We start from the raw sequence: 21659 nt of genomic DNA, 5'->3' as shown, positions 1-21659 counted from the left end.
AGACCACAGCCATTATACTTCCTGTCCCGGAGCAGAGGTCTTCCCTTTAAAGTATCTTGCTCTTCTATTGTATTGTGTTGCCTACAATGAAAAAAAACACCCCATTTGTTCTTTTATTAATGTTCATAAAAGCACCAATATTTAGCAGATCTGCCGGTTCCCGGTATACATTCAGGGTATGTGCCAGATCTTTTAGGGTTTAAAATAAGTTAGCGGTCAATTATTCTGTTTAGTAAACCAAGGGGGAAAAAAGCATTTGCTCAACATTACAAAACCATTAGAAGCCAAAACTAGGAATCAAATGCAGGAGTTGACTGTTAGACAATACTCTGTTTGTCTCTCCCAGGTGAAAAACCAGAATTGGGAGTGACGGTGTTAGATAAACTGATAAAACCCTCTATAATTCCATTTTTATTATTAAGTTACATGCTTTGTGCAATATCCACAGCATAAATAGTTCTCTCTCTCTCATGGATTTACTTTTTAGGCTTCAGACTTTTCCTGCAGCATTAGTGCTATAGTGCAGTTTAATGCCAGTAGATTTTCTTTTTGGCTGGCATCACCAGACCTAACTTTCTGGTTTGCCCAAAAAGTCAGCAAATAAACAGCACTAATAAAACAGGGAAGCATATGTTTCCCTCCTTCTCATTCCCATGAACTCAAACTCTAGCTTCCCTCCAGGTAAGTCAACAGAAAATGTCAGTTAGGCTGTGATATTTGTTTTGTACATGTGCCTCTCCTTGAGCACTGACAACATTTTGCAGTGAAAATGAAAGAACATAGCTACGTGCTTTCCAAGACACGTTCTTAATGCTTTTGCCATTTTGATTTTGTGCAGTTAGCAAATAACTAACATTTAAAGGTTACTGTAAAACATTCAGTGTTCATGAAAAAGTTTTTTGAAAATAAGAAACTGAAATTACAGGCAAATCTATTGTTTCAAAGTAGATTAGCTTCTGGGAGGGGGGAAATAATCTTCATTTGCACAACATTACTGTGTACTCACATGGCACTTTTCATCTAGAAATCTTATCGCACCTCACAAAAATATGTAAGCGTATCACTACTGTACTGTGGGTAAGTTTTTTTAACTGCATGAGGTCCTCTTTTTCCATTTCAAAGTTAAAGAGCTCTTGATATTAAAAAAAAAATCTAGGATTTCTTACCCTGGATGTCCTGAGCAACTTTCCCTCATAGTTTATTTATATAGGCTCGAAAATGTCAGATTCAACCTGCAAACAACTGCAGGGTGTAATGTATATTCTAAGTAACTACCATATCACTAGTATTTAACACAGCTTTTGAAACACTGACAAAGTTTGAACAAAACAGACACGAAAAGACATTTTATTCTTGTCTACCAGGTATTTTACCTTGAATAACTAACAAATAGCGGGGCCTAGATCAGGGGTAGGTAATTATTTTGGGTGAAGGGCCGCTTACTGAGTTTTGGCAAGCCATTGAGGGCCACATGACAGGCAACCAGGAGCAGATAAATATTAATTTCCTAAACTTTGTAGGGGCCCCGTGGGCTGGATAGAAAGACCTGGCAGGCCGCATCTGGCCCACAGGCCGCATTTTGCCCACCCCTGGCCTAGATCCTAGATAGCTCTATTTACTGTACAAGCAGAAGACAAGCCTAGGCACTGCTTATTCCTTCTGGTCCTGTACAAAAAAAAAAAGCTGTGCAGATTTAATGCACTAAAAATCATTAAATCAAAGCAAAACTATAGAGCTTTGTACTGTAAATTACAATAGGAATTTATTTAATCTGTTCAAACATTCTTTAAAAATGATTATAACAAATGGCTCAAACTCAAATTTGGGGTGTTCACAGCGATCCATCTTTGTCTATTGGGCATGTCACAATTTTTAAAAAGCTCAACTGGAAGCTATGAAATGGAATCAATGTCTTCCAAGTCTGAATTATTTACGAACTGCATAAGCCAACTGTGCTAATCAAGCTCCCTGCATTTAATTAACTAGCATTCTCATCTGCCAACTGTTGCCTGGCTTATTGTAGGAGATAACCTTAGACAGGTCCCCAACAGCCGCTCACTTAGAGGGCAATCACAATAATAAACTGAGTTAAACAACTCGTACGTCTCATACCCACTTATTTGTTCAGACTACTGCCTAACTCATGTCTGTCCCATTTTGCAAAGAGATGCGCATTCTTATACCTGCTTAGCCCTCAAATACAGGCATGCAATCTCCATTCAAGGAACTATCACTCCTCCTGCATGCAAACTCATAGCACAAACTATTTTCTTAAGCAACTGTCAATATGCTAGTTTTCCCAGTGTAGGGTACGTTACATACTGTAAGAAGGACAAGATAGGATCTGTTGTTCCATCAAGACACAATCAACATGAACCTGCTGTAGAAAACAAAAGCGTTTTTTAAAGTATGGCAGACAAGGTTCCTTGGGTTCTTTAAAGTAAGAAACCCTGTTCTATGTTGAGACAGTATCTTTTATTCAAAAAGATACTAAGCACTTCCCAAACAAAATGGTATTCATAAATCAGTTAACCAGCTGCTAAAAGGCAGCTATTTCTAGGCTGAAACACAGCAGTTGTTTAACAGAAGGCCAGGGGGTTAGGAAAGGGAATGGAGGCGCTATTGTAGTCACCTAACCTGCAGGTACAGCTTTGATAAGCACAGTATAATGAGCTGAAATTTGGATGCAAATGAAATAGCTCAAGCAGCAAACAAACCTCCTTTCAAACTCTAGAGATGAATCTCAGACTTCTGAACAACTCTTCTACTCTCTGCACAAACAATATTTATCTTACAAAATCAGTTCATTCCCCACACAGTATTTTCACTTCCTCTCTCCTTTGAGAAGTGAATCTAATATGCAACATCAAAGCAAAAAAAACCCTAAACAAAACAAAAAAAACGCTTAGGTGTAAGAAAACCAGATAAATGGCACAGAACCTATTATGGGTCTGCAGCACTTTCCAAAAGGCGGAGAATTGAGACAAATGAGAGCGCAAAGATCCTCAGCTGTCAAAATCCGTCCCCTCCAGAAATTTGGAGAAACCAATCAGACCATGGTGCAACAGCTGCAGTCGAGCTCCTTGCCTGCAAGCCCAGAGGGTACCTGCACACACTGCACAGCAGAAATGCATGGAGCTCCATTACAGGTATTCAGAGGTTCGAACATCAAAGAAAACAGAAGCTTGTATCTGCAGTGTCTGAGAGTACCCGCTCATGATGGATGGATGGATGGATGGATGGATGGATGGATGGATGGATGGATGGATGGATGGATGTAGAGTGGGTACTCTCCAGAGCTATCCTGCTACAGTTGCACCCATAGCAGCTCTAGCATTTCAAAAAAGAGCAGAGATTAAACAGTCTAATAAAACTCGGCAGAAGTTGAACAGATACCCCTTTGCATTCATTACATGACTAACTGGGCATATTCAGCTGTTTCAGCCTCTTTCACTGTCTTCTACCAACATTCTCCACAGAAAACTTGTAACTGCAGAGTAGCTGATGCTTTCAGCATCTAGTGCAGGGGTGAGCAAAATACAGTTGCAGGCTGGATCCAGCCCACCAACTGGTTCTGGCCTGCAGGTGGGTGCCCACCAATTTACTGGTTCCCTCCTGGAGCAGCACAGCAGGGGCAGCAAGAGGAGGAGCAGGAGCCGCTGGATGCAGGGGGAGCCGAGCAGTAACCCAGGTGGTTGGAGCCACAGCTGCACTGGGAGCAGCCTTGCTGGGAAGTTGTGCACGCTGGCCAGGGCCAGCAGATGTAGGCTGCCCTGGGCGGGAACAGGCAGGGCTCAGCCCCATGTGGAGTGCTGCAGGCTGGATAGCAGGGAAGCGAACCATACCTATACCTGTACCCACCCAGGCAAGCTCTGCTTCATGTGCCCCCTGCAACCTCACTCCCTCCCTCTCCCCACCCCCGGCTGGCTCCTGGGACCTGGTGCAGAGGCAGCCTCCCCACGACACCCCCCCCCCAATCTCACAATATACAAGAGAAAGACTTTATTTTGAGCTATTATGCAACCACCTCTATATATGCTCCTCAAATAACCATAGATCAGGACAAAATTTATTTTTTTTTAATAAAATTAAAATATATTATAGAAGACACTTGATTTTTAGAATATGATTTGGTTTTTTTATCTATAATTTGTTAAAGTATCTTCTAAAACATTGTGTGTGTGAGACCCTTGAAAGCTCACCAAAGCTCACTATGTGGCCCTCCAGCCAAAATAATTGCCTACCCCTAATCTAGGGATTTCCAGTTCCAAGTCAGTCAGTTCACCTCTTCTGTGACTCCTCAGATATGTGAGCAACCTCCAATAGCAAGTGAAAAAACAAATGTATTTACATGAGATCAGACCAAAATCTAATAAATCATTTCAGCACATTTTTGTCAAAACTCTAAATAACTGCACAGAGAAAGAAGAGGATGAAGTACAACTTTTGATGAGCTTTCACAAGCTCAAACATACTGAAGAATCCCCTAGTAATAGAAGAATTGTCCATACAGGGAAGAGGATTAATTCAGAGCAAAGTACTTCTGTACCCTTAGAGCTGTGAAATTTTATAATGAAAAGTAAAACAGAACTGCAAACTGGATAAATGCTTGTCTCTACCACAGGACAGCAGCAGGGAAGTAGGAAGGCATCACAACAGCATCAGATATGTAACAGGACTTTGCTTGATGCCTGGCATGGCACACTGTAATTTTATGCCTCCTGAATTTTAATCTTACAGTAACTACCCCGTTGCAGCTTTCAGGGTAAAAGGGCTGTGCCTACAGAACTGTCTAGCTCAAAATTGTTTAAACTAGTCCCTGTTCTATTAATACAGCTATGTAAGGAGTGTTGTTGCCAAGATGCATAAAAATCAGATTTCTATTAAAAAGGTAAAAGTTAAACCTATTTAAAATTAAATTTGAAATCATGACAACCTAGGTTAGCATGTGCTATAAGCTATTAAATGTATGTTAAATCAAAAATGATATTTTAAAAAAGTATGTTTGCTACTGACATTTTAAAGAAATCCAAAACACTGATCTTGTGGAAGTCACTGGTTAAGTACCTGGAAGCAAGAGTTTGCTGAAATACTAAACTGGCATTTGATAGCACGTTACAAAGACGACATTTTCTTATTTTTAGTTTATTTAAATATTTCAGTTAACTTAAATTTGAGAAACTGATAAGGAGCTAAAAAGCAAGAAAACCTGTATTTATTCAGACTGGAGAAAGAAAACAAGGTGCAAGTAGCTGACATCTACTAGTTCTAAAATCTTTGGAGGACATGGTAGCCAGTGCAGAACATTAATTAAAAATCCTACTTTCTTGGATAAATCCATTAAGTGCAAAACATGTTTTGAGATGTCTGGCATTGTTTTCCCTACGTATCTAATATAGTCCACCATTTTCCATGTCCTTGTGACAAAGTATTCAGCAGATTTCATAAATTCATTGGAATCTGACAGGCTGCACCATGAGCACTTCTGCTATGGCCTTGAACTTGCCACCACTAGGTGGTCAACCAGGCACCTTAGTGTCCATGCCACTCCAGCCTCCATCTAGTCTATTGAAGGTAGTTACATTTAACTATTTTAAAACAACTTTAAAATGTGCTTTTTGTGCATTTTAATTAAATCCCCATTTTCATTAAAAAATAGTTTGGAACCAATCTAAAATAAACCATCACTAAGTAAGAAAGAAATGTGCCATTCGGTATTCTTAGTAAATCCTCCTACCTAGCCAAAAGAAACACTGAATTAAGTGTAAGGGCTATATTTAGTTGCCAACCAACACAGATGAATTGTTTTCAACCAAACAACATTTCTTTAAGAAGGTGACTAAAAAGTATAAAAGCAAACCATGATTCAAATTGATTATTTAAATCTAGGCTTCCTTGTTTCCAATTTAAAAACAAGATTTAAATAATTTGATATAAATGAATTCACCCTGGCTGCGGCAGCCACCATGTACATGACATGCAGCAGGTACAGTCTGACAGAGGACATCTCAAAGCCAACTTACGTGCATACTCAACAAGATGCCTGCCTATTGAAATGACTTCAAAAGCCATCCTTAGGATTTCACTCACAGTAAATAGTTATTTGGAACCAATCTGTGTCTAAATCAAAAAAAAAAATAAAATACAAGGTTTGGGTGGTGTACTTTTGTGTACAATTCAACAAAAAAAGACAAGCTGCAAAGCTGCTTGTCATTCCTATCCCGGCTACAGGAATTATGAAATAAATAGGAGAGCTAGGCTTGCTGGTGGGACATGAATAACCAGTATACTTGTCAACCTGACAGCACATTTACAAGACTGCTAGTATGTGGGAACAAATGAAAAGTACTCAGTGTGGAAAGAGTTCTTTCTGCACACACTGCAAATATGGGAGCATGTTTTTTTTCCCACTTTTAGCCCCCAGATCATTAGTGAATTTAAAGATAGAGGAGGGGAAAAGATCATAACCAGGCAAATGCATGAGAAGGGCCATCACAGCAAGGTCTCAATACTGAATAGAGCATAAAATTCTACCAATAGTGTGCACTCTCATCCCAGATGGTTTTCAACATGTACTATTTACCTTTCTTTCATAGGCTGTTCTGTGGGTAAGTCAGGTGTTTTAGTTTCCATGGACACCAATCTAACCCTGTTCAAATTCCTTAATTAAAATAATAATAGTGCTGAAGAAAGTTTTATTTAGCACCTGCCTATATTCTTAGTATACATGGCAGACTAGCTTTTACATATCTTCCAATTCAGAAATCTGTGTGAAAGGCTGTTGATGTCAAAGTTCGAGGCAACACAGCCTTTTCTGACATTAACGTGGTACGTTTTCATTCTGGGCATCAAGCCCAGCACAATAAACTGCTTCCAATTCATTTGGCTACAACTGGCTAATCTCCCCCGAAACACCAGACAGGTTGTTGTTATGCTTGAGATCTAACTAAAAGCTCAAGGAGCAAGTGTGCCAAATTCTTTAGTGGATCTAGTCATTTAGAAGTTGGCACACAGCAACCTAGGACATTGCACAACTGAGTACTAGTCACTTCTGTACCCAGAACTCAAACAGGAACTGCAAGGGATATTATTAGGTTGTAAAGGCAACTAAGAAACTTCCTACACTGAAGAACTTATTTTTAGCATTAAGAGGACCAATTTCTGCTGTTATACCCCAGCAACCCCACTAGGAATTAAAAGCAACGAGGATGCACAGATAAAACTGGCAGCAGAGTCTGCTCCCATGATTGTGTACTGTACTAGTGCTTCACACAGCTTGCTTTTTAGCATGCTCTTGTTAAGCCATAGTTCTTCCCTGCTCCGAAGCCTTGTTCTATCACCTCTTCCCCACTATCTTATTTTAAAACTGTTTTTCATTTCCCATGTCTGATCTCCTGCTTTCCAAAGCCTTTTTGTTTATATTAAACCACCAAAAGTGTGTTGATGAGGTAATTCTTATGCACTGCAGCTACCATTTTACATATCAAGGGTGCAATTTTGGAAGCCTTTAGCCAAACCCGGAAGCAAGGTCAAATATTTTAGGCTTGCAACAGATTCTTTACTTCGACTACCCTGTTACACCAACCTACTAACAGATTAAAAATTCATAAGTACATGGTACTCTTTCAGTAATTCAGAATTATCAATTAATTTTAATTATTAAAAAGTGCAATATTTTGCATCTGAGGCTTTTAAATTGAGTAATCCATTGCCAATGACTGAAGTCATGAATTAGCAAGTGACAAAAAAATTAAGAAAGTTGCATTACAAAACCTGAAACAAAGGATATGCTGTTAGTAAAAAGTAAGAGAAGCAAGTTGGTTTAATAATATTTATACCACTTCATAAGACACAAGTAGCGACCTACCTAAATCATAAGTCTGTGGATTTTGCAGAAACCGTGAAAAACAGCGTTGTCAGATTTCCTGGTAATCGCGGACATTGGGCACAATTTCACGCAAAATCAACCAAAAAACAAAACAAAACAAAAAAATGGTAGTGAGGTAGACTGAATGTAGGTGCCCTCTGCTAATCAGCATCAAGGGGCAGGGCCAGTGGGGCCCCTTTACTAATCAGTGGAGACCAGCAGGGCTGCCGTGAAATCGGTTCTGTGCTGCAAGCAGGCAGCAAAAAACCCAGTCTCACCGTAACTTAGGTCTGTAGATATAAGTAAACATGAATGGATTATTGAAACAAACTACTTACATGTCCGTTCACTTCTCATTATTTATGCTGTTTGGTTGGGTTCTGTACCACACATTGACTGCCCAATAAAAACGGATGCGTCATTTTCACTTCAACAGTAGCTGAAGGCTGAAATTTCCAGGTTGCAAAGATTGAAAAGCTTTTGTTCTCCAAAGTATCTGTTCACTTGGCGTCTTTTAAATCACACAGATTGTTGTACAAAAACCAGAAAACTTTTCATTGGTATTATGAAAGCTTGTACTGTTACAGAATCCAGGCCCAACTTTTGGATGACCTTACGGGACAAACTGTTCTACATAAAGCCCACATAAGCCCGAGTACTGAGGGGAGTTGCACAATGCATAAGGCCACTTAGAGCCTAAAAATCTGTAAATCAGCACAAACTGGATCAAGATTTTAATTTCAAATCAGTTTTAAGCCAAGGAAATTTAGCATAGTGCACTGCCACAGGGACATGGGAGGATGTGAACTTGCACTACAAAACTATGCCCGACGCTAGGGGTAGACAAGAATTTCAGTTGAAGGCCCACTTGACAACTTTTGGTGAGCTGTCAAAAGACCACAAAGGTAGCACTGCCCCTTGACAGGTGCCTCACGCCCTGGTCACTATCTTGGGAGCAGAAATCCTGCCACATAACTCCTGACCTTTGCCACTGGAAGTTCCTCCCCTTGCCCTTGGAAGTACTCCGGGGGGGGTTGCCATCTTAGAACCAAAAAAACCCCCCAAACATATATTACTACTATAACATATTTTAATTTTATATCAAAAAACATTTTTGTCCTGATTTATATGTGTTTGAGTATTATATATAGAGATGACTGCATAATTGCTCAAAATAAAGTCTTGCTCTTGTATATTGTGTGTGGGGGAATGTGTGGGGTGTGGCTGGGGGGTTGGACATGGTGTGTGTGTGTGTGGGGAGGGTTGTGAGTAGGTATAGGGTGTGTGCATGGAGGGGGCCCCCACTACATGCCCCCCCATGGGGCATAGCCCCCACTGCCAGAGGCAGCAGCAGCAGATGGCACGCCCTTGGGGTATCCATGGTCTGCAGCAGGCGGAGCCCACCAGGAGCGCATGGCTCTGGCTGAGTCCCAGGAGCTGCATGTAGAAGCACAGCACTGGCCTGCCCCAATGGCACACAGCTCCTGCCTGCAGTGCCAGGAGCCCCACATGTTGGTACGGAGCCAGCCCTGCTCGACCCAAAGGTGCACAAAGCCAGAGGGAGCTGTGTGCCATTGGGCTGGGCCAGCTCCATGCCTCCACGTGGGGCTCCCAGCTGGAGTACTGGGAACCCCACAGAGGTAAAAGCACAGAGCTGACCCAGCCTGGTGGTACACGACTTCTGAAAGCCTGCACGTCCTGCTGTCTTTCAGAGAGGCAGCCATGGGCCCATAATAATTGTCTTTTAGAGGGGCCCCACAGGCCAAATAGAATGGCTTGGCGGGCTGGATCTGGCCTGCAGGCCGTATTTTGCCCACCCCTGCCCTAAGGGGAGCTTAGTGAACAGCAGAAAAGATTACATGCAGCATAGAAGCACAGGTTTAGGTCTCCCCTTGTCTTTTATGAACCTCTTGTCATGCCTCCCTCAGAAACCATCCTCTGTGAAACTCATCATAATTTTCCCTTGCTAGCCATGAATTTCCACCGAAGTGGTAAAGGTACACAAAAGATGTGGTAAATACAATTATATAGCCTTTTTTGGGATGATTTTCTGATTTTAACTGCAAAAAAATTTGTTAATATTCTTCAAGTGTTTACTGGGTTGAGCTTCAACAAATACTTGTAAATGCTGAATGTCGATCAGCATATTGCAGTAGTGGTATATATAATGGAATTTTTAAGTGTCAGTCATCATCTCTAGCATAATAAACCTCATCTCCTTCCATTTTCACCACATCTTTGATGGAGATAGCTTTAGAAACCTGCAAAAAAATGACTGAAAACCAGAATAACTTAAGTGTCAAATGAATCGAGTGTAAAGTTGTGTTACAAGTTCAGATATATTTATGTATATATCTGCAGAGTGAATATTAAAGAAGTTAATATCCATTATTCACTCCAACATTTGCAAGTTCCGTCTGGGTTGTCAGAGCAGTGTCCTATTTCCAGTACTCAAATCTTATGACTAGAGATGTTTGTCTAGAAAATATGGTTTAATAAGATCTAATTCCTATAGGAATTACTTTCCCTATTAATTTATCTTTGTTTAAAGTCTTTGGCCTGTATCTCAGCAGTGCTGAGCACCCACAAATCCCACTGAACGCAGCGGAAAGAGCAGCTTTGCAAAAATCAGGCCATCAGTTTCTTGAGGCTTTACTTTAGTTCTGTAACCTAGAAATATGCTCTGTGACAAGAGGTAGTTATCACAGAGTTCCTCATGTGTCAGCTAAGAACACAGAAAATAGTCCATCACCCTAACGGCACTTAACACTTCTTGTTTGTTGCTAAAGCTCAGGAGACAGGACTCCTACAAGCTAGCAGCAAGCTGTAAGAACATTGCTACCTACTCCGTACAGATTAAGAGTGTGCCAATACACAAATCATAATGCCATGAGTTACTAGCAAATGACTGTCTCCTATTTTGATTCTTTTCAATAAGAAAGTATTTGAAAGGGATTGCACATACAGCTGCACCAAACTCAGCATGTAACATCTGGTGCAATAAAAATGCTGACATTTTGCTGGTTTGACTAAAACTTTCGCAGGTTCTCAAAGCCTGGTTTAAAGAACAAAACTGTTGCAAGCAAAACACACAAACTAGGGACCCATATCAACTGAGGGCCAATCATGCATTCCTTATGCATCCCAAACTCTCATTTACTTAATGAAATGCAACATCAGATGGCACATTTATATTTAAAGATACTCTAAGAAAATGATGGTACCATGGAAGGCCAGGCACTTGCCTAGCTATAGCAAAGGCCTGTAACAACTTGTACAACTGGAAATGTGTGTTTTTAAGTTAACATGGAAGATGTGAGCTGAGCAAAATAAGCTTTAGAAGAGTTTTTTGTGCGGTACTGTGAATTATTGGCATATTTACCATTTGTGGCCTGTGATTCATTGTGCTGATTTTGTCTGCTAGTGCTCTAATTACACTGCTAGGCTACGAACTGAAAGTCATTTTGCACAGTAAAACCAAGCCATTAAAATATGCTTTGTTAAGTACAATGAACTGAATATTTTTTAGCCTTATTCATAACTTAAATAATGTTTAAAAAAAGAAAAGGCCCTTTTATACTTTCTTTAGAAAAGTAAATAATTAGATGTTTTTATGACTTTAAAATACATTCTAATAACTACTTGGCGGGTACTTCTAAAGCATCTTCAGTACTGTATCTGAGCACTGCTGACTCTCCACGATTGCCATCTGGCGCCTGGTAATGAATGTGCCCATTCAGACCATAAGGTCTCTCTACTGAAATACACAGGAATTCCCTTCTCAAAGGATTCCATCATCTTGCTAGAGTCAGAGAAGTGCTGAGCACCACTAATTTTTACAAAAGGCAACAGACTTAGGTCTCTGAGAAAGCAGAACTTGTGCAAATATTCACAATAACACCAAAGTCAGGATGGGTAGGAGGATATATACATCTGCATAGTGCATCTTCCAAACTGCAGCCGAAGAAACTTAGGTTATAGATTACAAAGAACTTCAGGAGGGATGTGGCCAGCATCGAGAGGGTCCAGAAGAGGCCACTTGCATGGTCAGGGGGCAGCAGGGCAAGCTCTACGAGGAGAGGTTATGGGACCTGAACCTGTTCAGCCTCCACAAGAGAAGGCTGAGAGGGGATCTGGTGGCCATCTATAAATTTACCAGGGGAGACCAGCGGGGAACGGAAGAGGCCGTTCCCCCGAGCACTACCTGGTGTAACTATGAATAACGGCCACAAGTTGATCGAGAGTAGGTTCAGGCTAGACATCAGGAAGCACTACTTCCCAGTCAGGGCAGCTAGGATCTGGAACCAACTTCCAAGGGAAGTGGTGCTTGCTCCTACCCTGGGGGTCTTCAAAAGGAGGCTAGATAATCACCTAGCTGGGGTCATATGATCCCAGCATTCATTCCTGCCCATGGCAGGGGGTCAGACTTGATGATCTGCTCAGGTCCCTTCCAACCCTACCAACTATGAAACTATGAACCTTTTGACTATGAGGGTGGTCAAACATTGGATGAGGCTACCTAGAGAAGTTGTGGAACCCCCATCCCTGGATATCTTCAAGAGCAGGTTAGACAGACATTTGGCTGGGATGGTTTAGTCAGGGATGATCCCGCCTTGAGCAGAAGGCTGCAGTAGATGACCTCATGAGATCCCTTCCAGCCCTACTTTCCTATGATCTGCACAACGACACAGAGGTCAGGATTAATTTTAGGTACATGAGATATTCTAAAACTCCTCTGAAAAAAATATAATGCAGTAATTACAGTGAGCTACCAAACTTATCTGTACTTCAATGCATACTGATGGGAATCAACATCAATCTGACAAGATGTTCTTATTAAGACTTCACAGCACATCACCTTGGTTTTAATGCATGTTTAAAATTTAACTAATAACACATAGTGAGAGGAAGAGTGCTTTAGAAGACAACTTCTGAGCAAGGCTGGGACCTCCCCATTTCTACAACTCCCTGTGTAACACCTTAAGTGTACATTACTGGAGAGCACTGCCACCCAGCCCACAGGAGAGCATGTTCTGAACTCCAATGTTATACTCAATGACAGGCTGCTTTTTTGAGATGCATAATCTTCATATTCAAAGGGAAACATATAAAACTTGGGATGTGTTTTACGGCAGCACAAACTGCAAGAAAAGGGTTAAAATGATGAGGTCTCTTTTTATGTTTTTAATGGTCACAAAAATAATTTTTCTTTCAATTACAGACATCTGAACTTCAATAACACCATGCTGGTCATAGTAACTGGCACCCTACTGCCCTGCTCTCTGTGTAGCTGAGAGGTCACTCAGTTATAATGTGTTACCTTTTATTATTTGTGTAATTCCAAGTATGCTCAGTGTGTCACCTTAACAATGACAGAATACCAGGAAAAGCTAGAAAAAGAAGCCCTTCATAAGTACATCAAATAAATTACAGGCAAATTTGTGATACAAAATGAGAAAGGCTGGGAAATTAGAGCTGAAACATTTTCCTTCACTCATAATACAGACTGCACAACAACACAATGTCCCCGTTACTTTTTTAATGTTCGTCTATGGATGTCCAATTATATGGGCAATTTGTTTTCTATGTTTTCATATTTTCCACATTATTGAAGTATTACAAAAATACCAAGAACTGCATTCCAGACAGCCCTTTCCATGTGTATTTATTACTCAAGTGACATTAACAGTTCTAGGTGACCTCTTCTGCCCAATTATTATAATTCTAGGCGGGGCAGGAATGGGAGATACTGGTGCTAGCTAGGTAAAGGGACTGGGATTGAGAATGGGGGAATTTCAACTGGCTGGGAAAGGGGACTAAGATCTGGGAAAGGAAATGGGGGCATGGGGAGCCTAAGATCAGATGATGAGCCAAAGGATGGCAGGGACTGGCTGGCCAAGGAGTCTGGGACTGAGAACCAGAGGGATAGTGGAAGACAGAGGAGATGGATCTCAGGAGCTGCAAGAATATATGAGAAGAAGTGGGACTATCTAGACCAGTGATTCTAAACCAGGGTGCTGTGGCACCCTGAGATGCTTTGAGATCCTTGGGATGTCACACAATGTTTGGTGTGCAAACATGATTCACAAGATAAATCCAGAGATCTCAGACAGGAATACATAGTGTTAAAAACATACTGACCTGTTGTGATGCAAGTTCTATGCAAAGGAAAAATTACTCTATTATTTTTCCATACTTGAAAAAAAGTGTGAAAACTAAGAGTTGACAGTTTCTGACAGGTGCCCAAAGTCTAAAAAGGTTGACAACCACTGATCTAGACAAAGAGGCTAGAGCCAGAGAAGCTAGAGAAGAAGTACAGGGCACACTGGATGAGGCTGGATGAGGGCGGGGGGAGAGGAGGGATGGGGGGGTGGGGGGAGAGGAGCTGGGATTAAGAACCAGTTGAAACGGAGACCACGGGATGCAACTGGAGGCCAGGATGGGGGACAGAGATAAATGAAAGAGGAGACACGAGATGAACTGGAATGGCCTGGGTAGGAAGGCTGGTTTGAGAAGTCTGAATAATAGAAATTGGGACTGGCTGAGAAGAAGAGAGAGGACTAGGGGACCAGGACGTATCAGAGAAAGAGGCGGCACAGGTCTGGGAAGAAGGATAGAAAAAGAGGATGTGATGTAGATCTAGACATTCCAACCAGGCTGATAACATTGTAGAGCCAATGGGATGAAAAGTTTGTGTTTTCAATTTCTACAACAGATAAAAAAGGTCCTTCACTCAGCTGTCTTTGCACTATACAACCCTGATTCATGATCAGAGCGGGCCCATTATATGGACTAAACGAGGCAGATGACCTTGCAGAAAAAAATATTTGTTCATGTAATTAAAAATAGGGTTGTTGTGCATATACATCACCAAATAAGGATTGCACAAGAGAAAACAGTTCTTGCATTTCCCAATTTTTCAGTAATTGACTTGGCGATTTCAACAATGTTCTTTTACTACAGGTGTTTTGTGTGTGATAGAGATTTAAGTTATACATATCCAAAGGGACAGAACAATAATGATTACTCAACACACTGTCTTATAATATTCTTTAGCTATCAGGAAGAAAGATCGTCCTAAGAACTATTTCAGCACAGGTTAAGTATATGGTTTATACACCTCTCTTACGATTTGTTAAGGTAAGATGGATAGATATAATTGCATGCATACAATACAAATACAAATATATATATGCATGCATACAAGCCCAGCCTCTGGCTTCTTTATTATTCATTCCATCCAGGAAGAGCACACACCAAATGCACGGGCTTCCTCAACCTGATGAAGGGTTTTTAAACCCAAAAGCTTGCTAAGACATTTTTTTCCCCAACTACTTGAATCGGTCTAATAAAAGATATCAGATTCACCCACAGAACCTTGTCTGTCTATATCCTCAGACCAACACGGCTACAACCTGCACCCCTGTAATCTATATTTTACATTTCTGAGGAACAGAGAAAAGGAAAGAAGTTTCACTTCAATCCCCAAAATCAACAGTCCTCAGTGTCAATACAGACAGCTGCTAAAACAAATGAAAAAATTTTAATTGGACAAGATCGTAAGTGCCAAGTTCTAGGCTGAAAAGAATTGTTATAGTTGTGTTATAAATTCCCATGTACAAACCCCGTGAATGGTATGCTAACTGTAGCTCAAGATCCTGCACTGTTACCTTCAAGAGCAGACAAAGTACTGTGCTCGTGCAGTGCCTCATCCCTTTGGTTGGGATACCCTACACTCTACCCAAGCAAATTATGATGCAAAATTGAGGCCACCAGTGCTGTGACTTTCAACACTGAATATTAAGTGAGGCTTGCTGATAAGTGTAATTCTACCATATTTCATTTAAAATAGGGACTCTGGCATGCTCAAAGAAAACCAGGCTTTTCTGGTACTGGGGTTGGGAATTTTACAAAACTTATCATCAATCAGCCATTTTTTTGTTTTTTTCACCTAAGAACACACTGCAGGTTGGAGAGATTATTTAGAGATTTCCTCTGCAATATCTGAAACCCACATCCAGCATGCTAAGGAACAAAACTTGGTGTCCAGGCTATGCACAATACAAAAGTAACCAACATAAATAGAAATCTACATTTCTTTCTTCTTTGGAAAAATTATATAATCACGTTCTTCCCTAAGATTCAGCACAAACTATCAACATTAAAATCATTAGAAATGTTGAAATTCAGATTCTTTCTTTAAGCTCTTGCCCTGTTAACACCTAAAGTATTTATACTACAGGTAAAGATTTTAAGATAATTTATTGCGACAGCGTGCTATTAACTTTTGCACTTCTAAATGAGCAAAAGTATTAAACACTTTAGAGTTTCGCTGTTGACTAAGTTTGTTTTTGAAAGAGGAGTGGAGCTGTTAAAATAGAGAAAAAGAAAGCCTCCATGTTTGCTTAACCTGAATTATAACCCCATTTATTAACCTCACATTCTCAGGTGAACAACAAACAATCCATTATACTTGCTTAAAAAAGCATAGCCTAAGTTCCCTGTGCTAGATGGAGGTATAACTCAGATACCAAGAACTGTGTGCCAGCTGCAGCTTTTCTTTTTCACCATAACCTTGGGTGTCTGAGTGCGTTTTTTAGTGGTAGAATAGAGGTGCCATCTACACACACAGACTGGACTGTAATTGCTAAAAAGTTCTTTATTTAAAATGAGCTGGCTCTGAACCACAAGTTATCTGACATGGAAAGTTGATGTGAAAAGATCTGTTCAGCATGCCGGCTCTTCTTCTGCCCACGGCTCCATTATTTCTCCTAGCCTGGTTATGCCCAGTCCAAGCACACCCTTGATTTCTGAGGCAGCAGTTTGTGTGCTTGCCTTCACCCATCAGGACTGTGCTGCGCCCTCCGCATCTAGTCCCTCGTGTGCTACAAACCCCTACGTGCATGTTTAGCAGGCAACAGAAGCGCAAAGGGACTGAGCAGCAATGCTTTCACGCCAGCTCCTCTAGAAGATTTTGTCTGCCGTTGGCTTTGATGCTGCTTCTCCGAGCAGCACCCACCTGCCCTGTGCCAAGTCCAACCTATTTCTGGTTCTGAAACCTGCTCTGAGCTCCCGTGCAACACCTATCGAGATATGGTGCCGTTACACCTCGCTGTAGCAGGCTGTGCGTTCGGCAGGTGTCCGACAGAAGCGCTTGTCAGGCGTCACCCACATGCGTGGACACAGACACTGCAGGGCATTCACGGAGAAGCTACCAATACCCAGTGGCAGAGACGTGTCGAGGCAACTCTTAGCAGTGCCACCACACAGCAGTGCCCTGAGCGCTGTGGGATGATGCCAGAAGCCGTGGCAGAGACATGTCGAGACAACTCTTAGCAGTGCCACCATATGGCAGCGCCCTGATCGCTGAGGGATGATGCAGCCCTCAACCTCTGTCGCCACCCCTCGGACACCTCCTCTGCATATCCCCAGGTCACCCCAGCCCCAGGGGCCCTCCCTGCTCCCTGGGCCACCTGCAGAGCAGGGGGACCCCGGCAGTGGGCACTGTCCAAGGGGCACGGGGCTGCTCCCCACAGCCCTGCTGCTCGGCGCTCTGACGCCAAGGTGGGCAGCGCCCCAGGCCCTTCTGACACCACAAGACTCTGGGCCCCCTCACAGCCCCCCACACCCCACCTCACAGCCCCCTGCACCCCTCCCCCCACCCCAAGACTCTGGGCCCCCTCACAGCCCCCCAACCCTCCCCAAGACTCTGGGCCCCTTCGCAGCCCCCCGCACCCCTCCCCCACCCCAAGACTCTGGGCCCCCTCACAGCCCCCCCTGCACCCCACCTCACAGCCCCCCTCCCCCCACCCCAAGACTCTGGGCCCCCTCACAGCCCCCCCGCACCCCTCCCCCACCCCAAGACTCTGGGCCCCCTCACAGCCCCCCGCACCCCTCCCCCACCCCAAGACTCTGGGCCCCCTCACAGCCCCCCGCACCCCTCCCCCACCCCAAGACTCTGGGCCCCTTCGCAGCCCCCCGCACCCCTCCCCCACCCCAAGACTCTGGGCCCCCTCACAGCCCCCCGCACCCCTCCCCCACCCCAAGACTCTGGGCCCCTTCGCAGCCCCCCGCACCCCTCCCCCACCCCAAGACTCTGGGCCCCCTCACAGCCCCCCCTACACCCCACCTCACAGGCCCCCTCCCCCCACCCCAAGACTCTGGGCCCCCTCACAGCCCCCCCGCATCCCTCCCCAAGACTCTGGGCCCCCTCACAGCCCCCCACGTCCCACCTCACAGCCCCCCGCATCCCTCCCCAAGACTCTGGGCCCCCTCACACACCCCACCTCACAGTCCCCTCACACACCCCTCCCCCCCGGCCGCAGCCCCTCACTCACGGCGGGTCCGGGCGGCAGGAGCGCGAGCAGGGCGCCGAGGCGCAGGAGCAGGCGGGGCAGGTGTCGGTGGCGGTGGCGGTGTCGGGCCCGGCCGCCCCGCTCCATGGCTCGGCGCTCCCTGCCTGAGCCGCGGCGAAGCGTGGCCGGCCCCGGCGGGGGGGCGGGGCCGGACCGTGACGTCACCCGCGGGCAGCGTTCTAGGCGGCGGCCTGCCCTGCAGCAGTGCCCGGGCCGGCCGGGCCTCGTCCTAGAAGTTTTCTTATTTTCATAAGTAGATCAAGTCAAGGTAAAGGGATTGATGTGCTTAGCAAAGGGGGCGAGGAAGTCAGGGTGACACCGCTGTGCCTTGCTATAAGCAAGTCTCGAGTGCAAAAACAAAACAAAAAATACTTATGCTGTGAATCATAAATCAGTTGCAAGCTCTTCGGATAAAAATAACGCCAGCAAAGCAGGAGGTTCAGATGGGAGAAATTTGAGCGGGCGACTGGATCTGCACGTCACTCGCTTCAGGTTTCCCACTTGTGCACAGCACTAGCTTGGCCTTGCGAGATCGTGTTTGCTGTTCAGGACTGGCACTGCCGTGGGAGCTGCGCAACAGGTCTTTGTCCTCGCAGAGCCACGCTGGCATTAGCTGCCTTTCAAAGCAGTCTTCGGATGAGAGGTGGTGGTGATCCACCCCAGCGTTTCTCGACCCCTGGGTAAGGGTCGCAAGAATATATGAAAGGGTCATGAACCAACTTTAAAAATGAATTTTCTTTTAAAGGAGAAAAACGTAGGAAACTGTAGCTTTTCCCTTGCAAGCTGGCAGAGGTCCAGCCTGAGAGGGGCTGCTTGGGTCCCCCTGGGGTGCTGGGGACAGCGGGTTGGGAGTGAGGGGCACTGGGTCGGGACTGGCCACTGACGTTTACAAACGGGTCCAGGTACCAAAAAGGTTGAGCACCACTGATCTAACCCATGGGTTTAAATCCTTAAGATGCCCAGGCCCCTCAAATGACACTAAGGTTTCAGCTTTCCCGTACTGATACATGGTTTATTGCAGGTAGTTTACTGTTTTGGGATCTCATGCTTTAGGTCGTAAAAGTCCATATGCTGAGTGCATGCAGAACTCTAGCACTCATGGCTCAGAGATGATACCTTTTTTTAGACCAACTAAAACATGGCAAAAATATCTTTCTTTGCAAGCTTTTAGGCACACGCGCCCTTCTTCAGGCTGGGGGGAAATTAAAGATGGTAAAAGCCCCCTTAGGTAGACATTTTGCACAAAGGAAACTGAAGTGGACTCTCATGGACCCAAAGGAACAGACATCCACCTTCAGCTTCCTCTGCGCACAATGAAGTTTGTTTTCTACCTAAGGGGACTTTTACCAGCTTTAATTCCCCCCCCAGCCTGAAGAAGGGTGTGCCTGAAAGCTTGCAAAGAAAGGTAATTCTTTTGCCACATTTTAATGGGTCTGATAAAAGGTATCAGCTCTGAACCGAGAGCTTTGCATTTCTTTTTGTCTCGGATCAAGACGGCTACCAAATACATCCCTGAAAAATGCAGAGTACATACCCTTCTGTTGCAGCCCAGCCTGCTTGCCCAGTATTATCAGCTTCCACCAGCAAGAAAAGAGGAGCCAGGCTAGTGGGGAATGTGACTTCCCTTTCTTCCCAGCATCCCCTGGAGGTTTGTCAGTGACCGACTCCCTCTCCTGGGCACATGCACACACGCACCGTTAAACCGCTTTTAATCACAAATGCATACACACGCACACGAGGTTATACTGCTTTTAATTACAATCACAAACATACACACACGGATAAGCCGCTTTTAACCACAAAAGCGCACACGTGCGGTTAAACCGGTTTAAAGAAGCACCGTGACACTGCAGGATAACGCGCACTGCATGCACAGGCCGCAAAGCGCAGGCAAAAGCGAGCTGCAGCTCCCGCGAGCCCCTGAGTCTCGCCCCGCCCCCTTCTCCGAACGCCCGTCACGTGCCCCGAAGCTGCCGCCCCATTGGACGGGGAGCGAGGGGCCGGGTAGAAAAGCCGGGCGAGGGGGGGTGCCCGGCCTCTGTGCGCGGGGCTGGCGTCGGGGTGAGTTCGGTGGCGGGCCGCGGGGCGGTGCGGGCCGGGCCGGGCGCGCTGTGATGATTCCCACTCGCACGTGTTAGACTTCTGATGCGGATGAAGCCAAACCTGGGCTGAGCGCGGGCGGGCAGGGGGCGGTGCTGCGGGAGCGGCGGGGTGGGCTGCGGCCGTCCTAACCCGGCTGCTCTTCTCGGCAGGGCGCGGCCGGACCCGACCGGACCGGATGGGAGCGAGGGTGCGGAGCAGCTGCAGTCAATAAAGGCGTGTCGTAGCGGAGCAGTGTGGCTGTGTGTGTGTGTCTGTCCCGCGCCGCCCAGCACCGCCGTGGAGCCGGCCGAGCCACGTGGCCGCCCGGCCAAGCCGCGGTGCGACAGGACCCGCTTGCCCATAACTGGGGCCGCTCGGCTCATCCCGGCGGCGCTTTTAAATGCAAGCGACAAGGGGAGCTCGGGGCGGGGGCTCGCCCAGCAGGGGAAAGGCTTTGTGGGGGGGGGGGGAACCACTTACCTGCACCCCCCGACAGAGTGGGGCTTAGCTGCTCTGTGCTGGAGCCCGGGAAGGGACAGCTTTGTGGCAGGATGTGTCCTGCCCGTGCCTGGAGAGGCAAGCACGTGGGTAAGGGCAGGTACCTTAAAGGCCAGTTGTCTGGTTACTTACTGAAGCAGTGGGTCTCATCAAGCTGAGCTGTGAGGCTCTACCTAGGGAAGCGTACAATGGAAGTGGGGAATAGGCTGGCCCCCCTTTTGTTTAAGGGAAGCTGAACTCACACCAAGCCAGCAGAGAGATACACACCAGCAGGCTTGTCCCCAGGCAGTAAATTGTATGACCTCCTCCCTGTGCCACAGGTGAAGGAGATTTGTTGGCCTGACTCTCTACCAGGAGACCTGGAATAATCCCACTGCTAATTTTGGCAAGAACCTCTGAGGGAAGGTTGTGGGGCTAGGGTTAGCAGCTCAGGACAAAATCTAGAAAGAGGATTTAAAACCTCAAGGCAGACCAAAATGTCTTCTGTCTGGCTGCAATTAGGTCCTCCCTTCACTGTTATGCAGATGTACATACACTACTCCAAGCAATATGCTTGGTATACCGTGGCTGGGGAGGATGACTCCTGGAGAGGCAGGAGCCAGCATGCTGAATATCTAGCAAACAAGCAATACCAGTATTGCAGCTTGTCTCCTAAACACAGCAGGCTAGGATGCTCACCTTTTTTACTCCAAGAATATTTGGACATTTTCTAGCAACCCACCCCAGACAGTGCCCAGGTTGCAGGGACTCCCCCCAGACCCAGAAAATGCCTACTAGGTAAGGTCCCACAGACAAGGGTAAGCAGGGAATTGTTTACAGGGGCTCAAGTCTTTCATTGACCGTAGCCCTAAATTATG

At 45.0% G+C, this 21659-nt stretch overlaps 1 protein-coding gene, 1 long non-coding RNA gene and 2 other non-coding genes across 4 annotated transcripts in view; 3 read left to right on the top strand and 1 right to left on the bottom strand.

Moving 5' to 3' along the window:
• Positions 1 to 18361, bottom strand: part of ERN1 (endoplasmic reticulum to nucleus signaling 1) — a 57031-nt gene extending 38670 nt beyond the window's left edge. Inside the window, exon 1 of the mRNA XM_006271235.4 lies at positions 18205 to 18361. Within this exon, the coding sequence (XP_006271297.1) occupies positions 18205 to 18309 (105 nt within the window). The 5' untranslated portion in view covers positions 18310 to 18361. The remainder of the gene's footprint in view (positions 1 to 18204) is intronic.
• A 1786-nt stretch (positions 18362 to 20147) lies between these two features.
• Positions 20148 to 20553, top strand: LOC132252081 (uncharacterized). The gene is made up of 2 exons (XR_009463793.1): positions 20148 to 20283; positions 20475 to 20553. It is a non-coding gene; the product is annotated as an uncharacterized LOC132252081 (long non-coding RNA).
• LOC132252368 (small nucleolar RNA SNORD104) lies at positions 20331 to 20396 on the top strand. The gene has a single exon (XR_009464262.1). It is a non-coding gene; the product is annotated as a small nucleolar RNA SNORD104 (small nucleolar RNA).
• Positions 20554 to 20593: 40 nt separating the features above from the next.
• Positions 20594 to 20719, top strand: LOC132252374 (small nucleolar RNA SNORA76). The gene has a single exon (XR_009464268.1). It is a non-coding gene; the product is annotated as a small nucleolar RNA SNORA76 (small nucleolar RNA).
• Positions 20720 to 21659: the final 940 nt, after the last annotated feature.

The sequence above is a fragment of the Alligator mississippiensis genome, chromosome 8 (genome assembly GCF_030867095.1).
Source record: "Alligator mississippiensis isolate rAllMis1 chromosome 8, rAllMis1, whole genome shotgun sequence".
In the NCBI taxonomy this organism is placed as follows: domain Eukaryota; kingdom Metazoa; phylum Chordata; order Crocodylia; family Alligatoridae; genus Alligator; species Alligator mississippiensis.
This window is presented reverse-complemented; position numbering and strand designations above follow the sequence as displayed.